The following is a 12,923-nucleotide window of genomic DNA, read 5'->3' as shown; positions in this document are numbered from 1 at the left end:
TTTCCATTAATCGATTTGTACCATTTACTTATTGATTTTGGGTGTGGAAGACATGAATTGAAATGTTTGCGTACATAGTTGTATGCTTTAGGTGAGTAATAATGCAAGCTTAAAGCAAATTTTCTAAGCTCAGGAGAATATTCTTTAGAAAGAGATTTTTTTTTGCTACTTGATATTTTACTCTTTGCTGTTAAACGCTTCAACAAGTGTATATTACTCTTACCTATTGTTTTTAATATATCGGCATGTTTGTCAGCCAATAAACTTTTTTGTTTGAGTTCTTTTAGAACTGTATTCAATTGCGCGATCCGTTTCTCATACCGCTTATTTTTTTGTTTTAATGTTTGCACTTGCCTTTCATAATATTTCTTTTGGTGCATTAAAGTTTTGCGCAATAATTTTTTCCGTGGTGTATCCTCCAGTCGCTCGGTATACACACCAAATGAAGTAGACTCTTCTTCTCTTTTTCTTTTTAATGTAATTCTGCTTATTTCCGGCTCGCACTGTAATTGTACATAACATTTAAAATTTTATTCATTGCACTTAGTTGAATATAATGAATTAAGAGTTTAACTAGGCTCTGTAATATAAATATAAATTTAACATATATAAGTCAGGCAATAAGAGCCAAATCGCGGATGACAGTGCGTTATCCTAAACAAAACTAAATTTTTTCGTTAGAATTAAATACCTTGTGCACAAGGCACCAAATTTTACTTGGACACGGCCAAGATATAAAATTGGAATAATCTCTACAAGAGATTTTTAATTCCATGTATCCCCTATTCCCCCTAAAGAAATAAACGCGAGAGAAAAATATAGATCCGAAAGTCGCAGAATCGGGAATCGAACCCGAGACCTTTCGCTTGCCGGGCGACTGCTCTTCCATCTGAGCTATTCAGATCCTTTCGATTCTATATTTTTCTCTGTTATATATATTAATGTTGGTAAACAAACGCCTTTAAGCCAGCGTGTATAAATTAAGAGTTTAACTAGGCTCTGTAATATAAATATAAATTTAACATATATAAGACAGGCAATAAGAGCCAAATCGCGGATGACAGTGCGTTATTCTAAACGAAACTAAATTTTTTCGTTAGAATTAAATACCTTGTGCACAAGGCACCAAATTTTAAAGGATCTGAATAGCTCAGATGGAAGAGCAGTCGCCCGGCAAGCGAAAGGTCTCGGGTTCGATTCCCGATTCTGCGACTTTCGGATCTATATTTTTCTCTCGCGTTTATTTCTTTAGGGGGAATAGGGGATACATGGAATTAAAAATCTCTTGTAGAGATTATTCGAATTTTATATCTTGGCCGTGTCCAAGTAAAATCTGTATATTTCTAAGAAATATAATTAAATTCTAAGAAGGGCTGCCGCTTGGATCCGAGCGCCGACAATAAGTTCTCTGAAAATCTAAGATAATCAAATTCTAAGAAGGGCTGCCGCTTGGTGAGTGCCGGCAATCAAGGGGGTTGATACATGATCTATACGTTATCTGTATATTTCTAAGAAATATCAGCGGGTAAAGTTTCAGGGCGAACGTGTCGCCGCTTGCGACCTCGCTGCCTGCAACCTCGCCGCTTGCGACCTCGCTGCCTGCAACCTCGCCGCTTGCGGCCTGTGACATGTTTTTGCATGGGATTGTATATCACCCTTGCGGTACCTCCCCAATAAGCGGCGGTTCTTTATTGTTTATCTTAGAAAGAAATACCAGCGCCGATAACTAGCGGCTGCAGGAATTTATAAACAAAACAAGCGCCGAAAATTTACGTCATCTAAATTTTTCTCGTTCGTACGTTGACGAACAAAGGGATGATCGGGATATATAGCCGTGCCAAGCGTCCGCGTCTCTCGATTGGACATAGGCAATCTCTCGTGGCGAGAATAGCGCGACTCGAGAGTGCGAAAGTGCGCTTGCAGAGACAGTATGTCGGCGAATCCATGCCTGGATTCAATGGTGGATCCATGCCTAGTGGCAGCGGCGGTGGATTTAGTGGTGGCGGCAATAACGCGCAAAAACTTGTTTGGCGCGAAATCGATACGGCGTTCGATAGCCGTATACTGACCGGTGCGGTAATTAACGTCGACTATATCGAACCGCGTCAATTTTTGGAAAATGCCAAAGACATTATAGTCGAGAACGTGGAGAATGTGCTGCAGAGACACATCAGTGTAAAAGTGAACACCGTTTTCAACGGCGAATTTGTGTCCGGTGACAAGCGTGCCAATAAAAGTATCAATACGAGAAACTTTGAACTCTTTCGCACGTCCGATGTACGCGAGTGGTACGAGCGCCGCGTAATCGAGCCCACGCTAGCATCGCTAGAAGAGTTCCAGGAACGCGATAGCGGCTGGGCATTGTTGCGGATAATAGATTTGACAGTAAATATCAACAAGTATAATCCTATGCGCGCTGGATGCCATGTCAAATTACCGCAAAAAATTGTGACAAAGAGAGCGGTTGTTAATGTGCGATCAGCGGACAATGCGTGTTTCGCATGGTCAGTGGTGGCCGCTCTGTACCCCGCTGAAAGACATGTGGATCGGGAATCCTCCTATCCGCATTACACCACAGTGCTGAATCTCCAAAACATTGAGTTTCCAGTGACTGTGAATCAAATTAAAAAATTCGAACTTGCAAACGACATCTCCGTAAACGTGTACATCATCGACAACGAGAACATCGTCCCGCTACGTCTTTCGGAAAAAAAGAAAGACAGACACGTCAATCTGCTGTACGTGGAAGACGAAAACAGCGTCGGGCATTTTGTTTTGATAAAAAATCTGTCTCGCCTCGTGAGCTCACAACTGAGCAAACACAAATGTAGAAAATTTATATGTGATCGGTAAGTATATATATATTTATTACACGTAAATTATATTAAAAAAAATGATTTTAATTAAAATTTTTTATTTTTACAGATCTACATTATTTCTATTCTGAGGATAAATTGCAGACGCATACGGAAGATTGCGGGAAACTAAACGACTGCGCTATTCGGTTGCCGAGCGACAAGGACAAGTGGCTCAGCTTCGACAACTACACGAGGAAGGAGTGGCTGCCGTTTGTGGTGTACGCCGACCTCGAGTGTGTTTTGACAAAGACCGAAGATGTCAAAAATTATCAACACCATCAAGTATTCAGCATCGCGTATTACGTACAGTGTTCGTATGACAGTTCGTTGTCCACATACAATTCCCGCCGTAGTGTTGATTGCGTCGCGTGGTTCGCCGAACAGCTTAAAAATTTAGCAATCCGCGTAAAAAATATTTTAACAATCAATGTCCCCATGATAAATTTAACGCCTGACGAGTGGGCAAAATTTCACAGCGCAACACATTGTCATATATGCAAAAAACCGTTTGACGAAGACGATACACGCGTTCGCGATCATTGCCACCTCACCGGGCGGTACAGAGGCCCCGCGCACTCAAATTGTAACTTAAATTACAAAGAATCATTTTGTATTCCTATAGTCTTTCACAATCTGTCCGGCTACGACGCGCATTTCATTATCGAGGACATAGCCACAGCGTTCGAAGGGAAAATCGAATTATTGCCGATAACAAAGGAAAAATATATATCATTCTCGAAAACTGTTAGATTGACACAAGACAACAATGCAAAAAATTATATCAAATTACGCTTTATCGATTCGTATAAGTTTCTCAGTGCTAGTCTTGACAAATTAGCGTCATTTTTGGATAAAGATAAACTAAAAGTTTTACATTCGGAATATCAAAATTTAACTAGTGAAAAATTCAATTTATTGACACGAAAGGGTGTCTTTCCATACGAATACATAGACTGCGTGGACAGATTACAAGACACACGTTTACCGCCGCGCGACTTATTTTACAGTTCCCTGACCGGCGACACAGTATCCGAGAGTGATTACGCGCATGCCGAGACCGTCTGGAGCCGATTTTCCCTTCGAACGCTAGGCGAATATAGCGATTCATATTTAAAAATTGATGTCTTGTTATTGGCAGACATATTTGAAAATTTTCGCGACAGTTGTATAAAAAGTTATGGACTCGATCCCGCGTATTATTATACTCTCCCCGGATATACATGGGACGCCATGTTAAAACATACAGATATAAAATTTGAATTATTAACAGACATTGACATGGTAATGTTTGTCGAACGAGGTATACGCGGCGGCCTTAGTCAATGTTCAAGTCGATACGCACAGGCAAATAACAAGTACATGCAATCGTACGACCCATCGAAACCCTCATCTTATCTCATGTATTTCGATGTAAATAATTTGTACGGATGGGCAATGTGTCAACCATTGCCATATGCCGATTTTCGGTGGGTCGACGATATATCGAATTTTGACATATCATCTATCGCGTTCGATTCATCTATAGGCTATGTTCTCGAAGTAGATTTAGAGTATTTGCGGCATCTTCATGACGCGCACATTGACCTACCGTTTTGCCTGACGCGCGATAAGCCGCCCGGCAAGCGGGAGTATAAACTCCTCGCAACGCTTTACGATAAGAAGCGCTACGTAATACACTATCGTAATCTGCAGCAGTGCACGCGCCACGGGTTACGCATAACAAAAATATATCGCATACTACAATTCACGCAGTCAGCGTGGCTTTAAAAATACATCTGTAACGTCCAGACAAATTTCAAAATTTCAATCTTTTTCAAAATTAATTCTTTAACATATTTGTCATGACAATCGCTAACCTACATGAAAGACCGGTATTAACAAATATTTAGTCTCGCATAAGTTAAAATATGATTTCTGCCCGCCCCTCACCCCCCCTCATTGCCCCTGGGTTAGAACCCCCCTAGTATACCTACTATTAGAAATTCGTTCCTGATGCAAGTTACCTATCAATTTACATATAACTACGAAATGTAAATGTAAATTGATAAATTTTACCTGTCTATCATGATTATTAAACTCTAACTATAAAATAACAATAGAAGTTACAATTAAGCTTTTCTACCATTTACATGCAAATATGAATATAAATTAAAGCAAATAAGATTATTTTAATCTATAACAAAATTTACGAAGTAATGCATTTTATTTTAAATTGCAAAAGGAATCGACATAATGAATAATACCTAAAATATATAGATATCGTTCGTAAAGTAGTAATTAGGTATGAAACCCGCTTTATTATGTGAACTCGGCTTTACTCTCAAGAAACATCTAAAAGATTCTAGAAGGTTCTAGAAAGACGGTTGCGAACCGTTACATTCCAGAAGCATGATGCAAAGCATGATGCAACGCTGAAACACGTTGCAACCTGCAAGGCCCGTTGCAAGCCGCGTAGCGGTGAGTCACCAAAGAAGCACCGCTATCGCTACCGAGAATAGGATAAGGAAAGTCGGAGCGCCCGGCAATGAGTCATCAAAGGAACGCCGCTATCGCTACTAAGAAGCCATCTCTCCGGGACTTAACCGTCGCAATCTCTACCAGGAACAAATTGTCTCCGGTACTTCCCCGGCATACCTCTCTTGCCATTGGCTAAGCCGCATCACCCGATGGGAGGAGCGAGCCACATTTTACGGTATATAAACCCTGCACCCGGCACGGAACGGCAGTGACAGTGATTTCGTCGCAGTGGTTCCAGTCAACAACAATCCAGCACTCAACCAGCAAATACTACGGGGTCCGAAGACATAGCCGCCATTTTGGTGAGGCATAGCCGCCATTTCGGACCGAGGTACCGAGGCTCCTCAGATCTTCAGACTCAGAGGGAAGAACACAGTAGCGAAGTGTACCATAGCAAGGCACATTAGACATTGTCTAACCTTGTGAGTATTTAAGCCAGTTCACATATCCCTAAATAGTAAAGCGCGACGGGCACTCATTATATTTACTCATTATATTTAATCATTATATTTAATCATTATATTTAATTATCCAATATTAACTCAATCTTACATTATTTTTCGAACTCTGAATTTTGAACATAGGCATAAGCCATATATTACTCTGCGTTTCCGATATTATTCCAATCTACGATTTGCATCTGCACACGTCTGCGTTACAATCGTCGATCTATTCAATATTCTATCCAATACTATTCAATACTATTTAATCAATTTCGCATACTTATTTGATCTATTATAATAAATATACTTATGTATTTTATTGTATCACTGCTTACTTATATATGTATTAACTCTACCTCCTATCTCCTATTCACCCCTCACCACTTTTCTCACTCTTTTCTCACAAATATCTGCCACGCTTTCACACATCTGTCACTCACTCTCTTACCGGAACCGGAAGCCATCGAATTTTTATTTTGTGGCGTCAAAATAATATAATTCCATGATTTAAAATTATATCAAGACACACAGATATTTCGGTAAAATAAAATTACATCGAAACATAATAAAAGTTCGATAAACTAAAATAATGTTTGGGTATAAAAGTAATTCTCTATTCTTATTATGTATCGACATAATTTTAATTCATCAATTTTTATTATGTGGCAACACATAATAATTCCATGAATTAAAATTATACCGCGACATAAAAATAATTCGGTGAATTAAAATTTATGTCCAGACATAATAAGAATTCGGAATTATTATTATGTCGCGATATAATTTTAACTTAATGAATTTTAGTCGAGATAAATACGATGATTAATGAATTTTTATTTTGTGGCGACATAATAATAATTCAATTAATTATAATTATATCGCGATATACAGATATTTCGGTGAATTAAAATTATGCTGCAATTATTTTTCTTATTTAATAAAAGGTAGTATGCGATGTAATGAAGGTTTGACAAAGTAAAAGGAATAAATATATTTATTCAATGGAGAATTTTTTTACATTAAGTGTTGGAATTGGCCACCATTCGCTTCCAAACATTTGGTTGTCCTGTACGCAACGCTTTCTGTGGCATTCTTTATATGCCGCCGCTGTACGGTGGCAAACGCTCTTTGTATTCGTTCTTCTAATTCGTCCTGCGTTTCTATGCGGTTAAAATAAATTTTTTCTTTCTGCGCACCCCACAAGAAAAAATCACAAGGATTCAAATCTGGTAGTAGGAATATAAGACCGGTTCTAACCCAGGTCCTCTGAGGGGGGTGCGGGGCGGGGGGGTTTTTGGGGGCGAGGGGGTATGACGTCACGCGGGCGGGGGGTCTTATCAACAGATAAACTTATCTTATCAGCTCAGGTTACCTGATAAGGAGCTCATGTTACCTTATATGTTTATAAACAAAAGATAAACATTCCAGCGATATTTATTAAAAGATAAGATAAACATTCCAGCAATATCTATTACAAAAGGGCTGCCGCTGCCGACAATCAGGGGGGGGGGGGTGCGTTTCTTCTCCTCATACGTTATCTGTATATTTCTAAGAAATATAATCAAATTTTAAGAAGGGCCACCGCTTGGCATGCGCCGACAATCAAGGGAGTTGCGTTTCTTCCCCCATACGTTATCTGTATATTTCTAAGAAATATAATTAAATACTAAGAAGGGCTGCCGCTTGGTGAGTGCCGACAATCAAGGGGGTTGATACATGATCTATACGTATATTTCTAAGAAATATCAGCGGGTAAAGTTTCAGGGCGAACGTGTCGCCGCTTGCGACCTCGCTGCCTGCAACCTCGCCGCTTGCGGCCTGCGACATGTTTTTGCATGGGATTGTATATCACTCTCGCGGTACCTCCCCAATAAGCGGCGGTTCTTTATTGTTTATCTTAGGAAGAAATACCAGCGCCGATAACCAGCGGCTGCAGGAATTTATAAACAAAACAAGCGCCGAAAATTTACGTCATCTAAATTTTTCTCGTTTGTATGTTGACGAACAAAGGGATGATCGGGATATATAATGAGGACCGATACCGCTGCCGGGCCATAGTACCACTGGCGAGCGCATGCTCTCTTCATTCGGGGTGCAGAATGTTTGTAATACTATCAAGTGCTTCCGACATTCTCAGTTTAAGTGCCGAACAGTTACAATATATTCCGAAGATTGTTTTACTGCAAAAGTGCGGATATTTCGTATAGCATTTGTGGGACAAGCTTCCGGAGCATATCAAGACGGATCCGGAGGTTCAGACATATCGTCGCTGCCTCGAACATTACAATCGGCCGTAGATGCGAACGCATATTGACGGTCCAGCACCGATGATCAGGGATTGCAGCGAATGTCAGCGAAAATAGGCTGAGATTAAAAGTGTGAAAAAGTGCCAGACATTAAAAATGGAGAACGCGGTAAAAGATCATTCGAGGTGTTTTGAGAATGTTGAGAGATGGTATAGACATCTCGAGGAATGCTATGATAAAAAAATTAATATATCAAATTAAATGTCAGGATGTCTATGAAAATTTGAAACGCAACATCGCTCGATTCGATACCAGCGATTACGCCGCGAATAATGTGTACGGTATACCGCTCGCGAATAAAAAGATGCCGGGTCTGATGAAAGATGAGAATAACGGTGCGATAATGACCGAATTCGTCGGGCTTAGAGCAAAAATGTATGCTTTGCGGGTGGATGGTAAAAAGGACACTAAAAAGGCAAAAGGTGTCAAAAGTAACGTCGTAGCGCGTAGTATAACATTCGAACGATTATACGCGCTGTCTTAATGACGAGATTGAAATGACGCGTCAGCAGTCATGTATAAGATCGAAATTGCATAAAGTGTATACCATCAGCGACACGAAAATTGCTCGAAGTCCCTACGACGACAAGCGGTATGTCGTACCTGATTCGACCGACACCTTGCCGTGGGGACATTATCGAATACCGTTGTAAATAAATTATATTGTAAGGACGTATTAATGGGAATTATATATATTTTGTTATATATTTCATATATTTCATATATGTTATACAATATATATTATGTTATACAATGATTGAATAAAATACATTAAATAACATTGTTTTTATGTATCCAAGAGTTGTGCAAACTGTCGAATCCCAGCCATTTCACATAAACCTCGTCACCCCTCCTGCGCAGTATTTTCTCCACGAGGTACACATCCGGATAATTTGCGCGATGCAGCTCATGCTCGTAAACGCTCCAGCGATAGATGTCTTGCGATAATCCTCGAGTAGATATGTTACGGGATTAGTATGCTGCACTTTAACAATCTTAAACACCTCGGTTGTCCAATTTGGCGTGTATCTCTTCTCGAAAAGTTGTTTGTACTTGCTGACGCGTACCTGATCACCTACTTTGAACTTTGCCGGGCCCGCGATTTTTACACGATTGAACACCGTAGCCAAGAGTCTTTCAGCGATCGCGGGGGTAACGTCAGCGGGTCGCATACCAATCGTTCGATGCTTGCGTCCGTTGTAATCTGATACGAGGCGTGGCAGCATGTCGAACCACTTGTAAGTACCATTCAGCGTAAACATCTTCCACATGTCGTTCTTTAGCGTGCGATTGAATCGCTCGACGACCGACGCCTTCAATATCGAATATGTAGAATTAGTGATTAATGTCATGTCTTCGCATAAGTCGTTGCACATCGGCGTTGTAAAATTCCTTTCCGTTATCGGTTTGCATGTTTTTCGGGCATCTCTTGCTATCCCGAATTATCTTGGCAATTGCGTCAGCTGTCTCGCTTCCTCCTTTACTCTTGAGTGGTACAGCCCACGCATACTTGCTCAACATATCGATGATGGTGAGTATGTAGTGGTAACCTCTGTTGAAACGGGAGTACGGACGCATCTCGACAATGTCGGCTTGCCACAGATCATCGTATCCTCGCACTATGACATGTCTTCGAGGGAAATTTTTTCTCGCTGACGCGTGCAACTCGTTTACCAACTGCCGTCTCTCCAAACTATGTTGCTTGTTGTTATTTTCACTATTCATTCTCGTTCTTTCGGGTTAAATTCTCGTTCTTTCGGGTTCGTGCTTCGTTGTTTCGGGTTTGTGCCTTGTTTTTTCGGGTTTGTGCCTTGTTTTTTCGGGTTCTTTTGCGTTCGTGCCTCGTTCTTTCGGGTTTTTTCGGGTTTGTGCCTCGTTGTTTCGGGTTCGTGCCTCGTTGTTTCGGGTTAAATTCTTGTTGTTTCGGGTTTGTGCCTCGTTCTTTCGGGTTCTTTCGGGTTAAATTTTCGTTGTTTCAGGTTCGTGCCTCGTTCTTTCCGGTTCTTTTGCGTTTGTGCCTTGTTGTTTTGGGTTTTTTTCGGGTTCGTGCCTCGTTGTTTCGGGTTCGTGTCTCGTTGTTTCGGGTTTTTTTGCGTTCTTTCGGGTTAGATTCTCGCTCTTTCGGGTTCGTGCTTCGTTGTTTCGGGTTCTTTTGCGTTCGTGCCTCGTTGTTTCGGGTTCTTTTGCGTTCGTGTCTCGTTCTTTCGGGTTTTTTCGGGTTCTTTTGCGTTCGTGCCTTGTTCTTTCGGGTTCTTTCGGGTTCTTTCGGGTTAAATTCTCGTTGTTTCGGGTTCGTGCCTCGTTCTTTCGGGTTCTTTCGGGTTAAATTCTCGTTGTTTCGGGTTCGTGCCTCGTTCTTTCGGGTTCTTTCGGGTTAAATTCTTGTTCTTTCGGGTTTTTTCGGGTTCGTGCCTCGTTGTTTCGGGTTCTTTCGCGTTTGTTTACTCACGTCCTTGGCCCATTCGAAAATCGTTCCTGACTCGATCACAGCCTCGTCCCAAGTCGTTTCTGATCCGTTCGTAGCCCGACTTGGCCCGTTCGCAGCCGTCCCTGACCTGTTCGCAACCCTTACTGAGTTGTTGATAGCCTTGTATGTAACCTTTAAGGACTTGTTCGTAGCCTCGTTCGCAGCCCTGCTTGACATGTTCGTAACCTCGATCGTAGCGGTCGCGTTCACCACCGTTTCCAGGTCGTTCACTGCTGTTTCCGGGTCGTTCACTGCTGTTTCCAGGTCGGTCACTGATGCCACTCATTGTTGTTTGGTAGCACGCTGATAATCCTTCGTAGCTGTTCAACAATTGTTTGCAACCACTCGAGAATTCTTTCTAGACGTTTCACAACTGTTTGATAGACGTTTCTGAGCCAACCGCTCATTAGATGTCTGTGTCTGAGGTAGTGTTTGGCGCACGCAGAAGCTCTTTTATCACAGTTTCCAACGCTCGTACATCCTTCTCTAACGCAGCCAGCTTCTCATCTGACTCTTTCTGTTGGATCATCAATGTTTTAAAGCACTCTTCCAGGTACAATTTGTTGACGACATCGGTATCCGCCTCAGGTTGCGCTACATGGCGAATCTTGCGCGATCTCGCGTCATAATCTGTAGCGACGCGATGCACGCATTTTCTAATCAATCTATACCATTGATCGTTTGTGCCAGGGGTTGCATCATTTCTCCTCTCGAATAATCCAAATTTATTGATAGACATTTTTTTCAATGCTTTGTAAAGTGTCACACGATGAACTGAATAGATTGTCGGGAACCTTGTTTAATTTATAATAATGCCCGCTTCCTGCAGTTCCTCGATAATCGACAAGATCTCGTTGTCATGCGCGTTGTTGCCAGCTTGGTGCGAAGCATCGAGCAATCGTAGGCGATCCACTAGCTCGTTGGGGTCGTCCCAGTGCACGTAATCAATCTTATTGTTGGTTAGCGTCATAGCGCGAGGCATTCCCATGCCAGATTTTGGGTCGTCCGATTCCACCCGCGTCAACGGTGCGATTATATATTTGTACTTGTCCCCCTTGCTACTCTTCACACGGCCTTGCACATCAAAGTTGCGTTTATGTGCATTTGTCGCCAATAATATATGTTTGTATTTTTGCAAATCATCCTCCTGGTAATCAGGTCTTTTCTTGAAGATCAACTCGTACAATCCGGGCGTTCCAATGTACCGCGTGTCGCCTATGATTATATTGTCATCTTTGTCAATCGCGAATCGCTTGTTTCCGATGCGCATTTCATTCTCGTCGAAATAGACTCCGTATACATTATCAATTTCTTTCTTCTCATCAGCACCGAGGAGAGCGTCCATGTACTTTTGTCCTAATGGCCCCCAATCCTTTCGCATCATTTGTCGACCTTCCGACGATCTTAACCAGTGTCGAAGGGATATTTCGGGCGGGTTACGCGTGGTTTCGAAAACATTTTCGTCTACGAGTGTTTTGGGTATCACAGGTTGTGCGTTTTTCGGTGTAGATGTTGTCGGCAATGAAGCGTCCAATGGCTTCGAAATATCATATTTTCTTTTTTTCAATGTCTCCTCCTCCTCTTTATATCGCTTGATGGTTTTATGTTTTCTCTTTTTCGGTGTCTCCCCCTCATACCATGTCTCAATCTTCACACCGTCGTTGTCGTCGTCGGTGTTAGGCTCGTTTTTCACCAAAATCGTCGCGTTGTCGACAATCTTTTGTAGCGGCTCGATAATAGGTTTAAAGTGAGTCTTGACAGCGATATCATCATCGATCTTTCCGGTCTTCAGAGCGCGGTGTTTCTTGCGGATCGATTCAGCCGTCTTCGCAATCTCCATGGCAACCTTTTCACGCTCGCGAATATTATCATCCATGTCGGCAGCACTCTCTAGAGTTTCTCTCGACCGGGAGGATTGTTGGCGACGACTAATGGCTCTGCGGTATCGCGAACTCGTTAAATCCTTTTCTGTATCGCCCGTTCGAAAGCGAGCTGTCCTTGTCTATCACTAGAAATCCATACTTTTGCTGCCAACAAGTACGACATAACTCACTGAAATCCTCATACGACATGTCGGTATTCACGTGATCGTTGTACACGTGCTTCAAATTGGTGGCGTCCTGTTTAAACAGGATTAGCAGGTTCGCGTTGTCGCGTATAAGATGTTTCGGTATTCTCGCGTATGTCTGACAGAGATAGAAGCAGTCGATGTTCGAGTGGCGCCCCATTGAGAAGTACTCTCTTATCGTATCTTGCTTGTCGCACGTCATCAAAGACAAAAATTGAATTTGGATATGCCTCGCTCGGTGGAATGACGTCACTGTTATTGGAG

The 12,923-nt window shown here is 41.8% G+C and overlaps 3 protein-coding genes across 3 annotated transcripts; 1 reads left to right on the top strand and 2 right to left on the bottom strand.

The window, feature by feature from the left end:
• Positions 1–8: 8 nt before the first annotated feature.
• On the bottom strand, positions 9–1,630 carry LOC146725004 (uncharacterized; the record flags this gene model as incomplete). Its single annotated transcript, XM_085485607.1, has 2 exons — positions 1,562–1,630; positions 9–503 (listed from the first exon to the last, which is right to left on the bottom strand). Coding segments are annotated over exons 1-2 (564 nt in total), but the record flags the coding sequence as incomplete, so codon positions are not given.
• Positions 1,631–1,944: 314 nt separating this feature from the next.
• LOC146725003 (uncharacterized) lies at positions 1,945–8,115 on the top strand. Its single transcript, XM_085485605.1, has 3 exons — positions 1,945–2,827; positions 2,926–3,161; positions 8,026–8,115. Exons 1-3 carry the CDS (start codon positions 1,945–1,947, stop codon positions 8,113–8,115), a joined length of 1,209 nt encoding a protein of 402 aa, XP_085341731.1.
• Positions 8,116–11,390: 3,275 nt separating this feature from the next.
• On the bottom strand, positions 11,391–12,467 carry LOC146725002 (uncharacterized). The gene is made up of 2 exons (XM_085485603.1): positions 12,248–12,467; positions 11,391–12,055 (listed from the first exon to the last, which is right to left on the bottom strand). Exons 1-2 carry the CDS (start codon positions 12,465–12,467, stop codon positions 11,391–11,393), a joined length of 885 nt encoding a protein of 294 aa, XP_085341729.1.
• Positions 12,468–12,923: the final 456 nt, after the last annotated feature.

Source organism: Nylanderia fulva, unplaced genomic scaffold (assembly GCF_048542155.1).
Source record: "Nylanderia fulva isolate GAGA-0341 unplaced genomic scaffold, ASM4854215v1 Scaffold1087, whole genome shotgun sequence".
NCBI classification, from domain to species: domain Eukaryota; kingdom Metazoa; phylum Arthropoda; class Insecta; order Hymenoptera; family Formicidae; genus Nylanderia; species Nylanderia fulva.
This window is presented reverse-complemented; position numbering and strand designations above follow the sequence as displayed.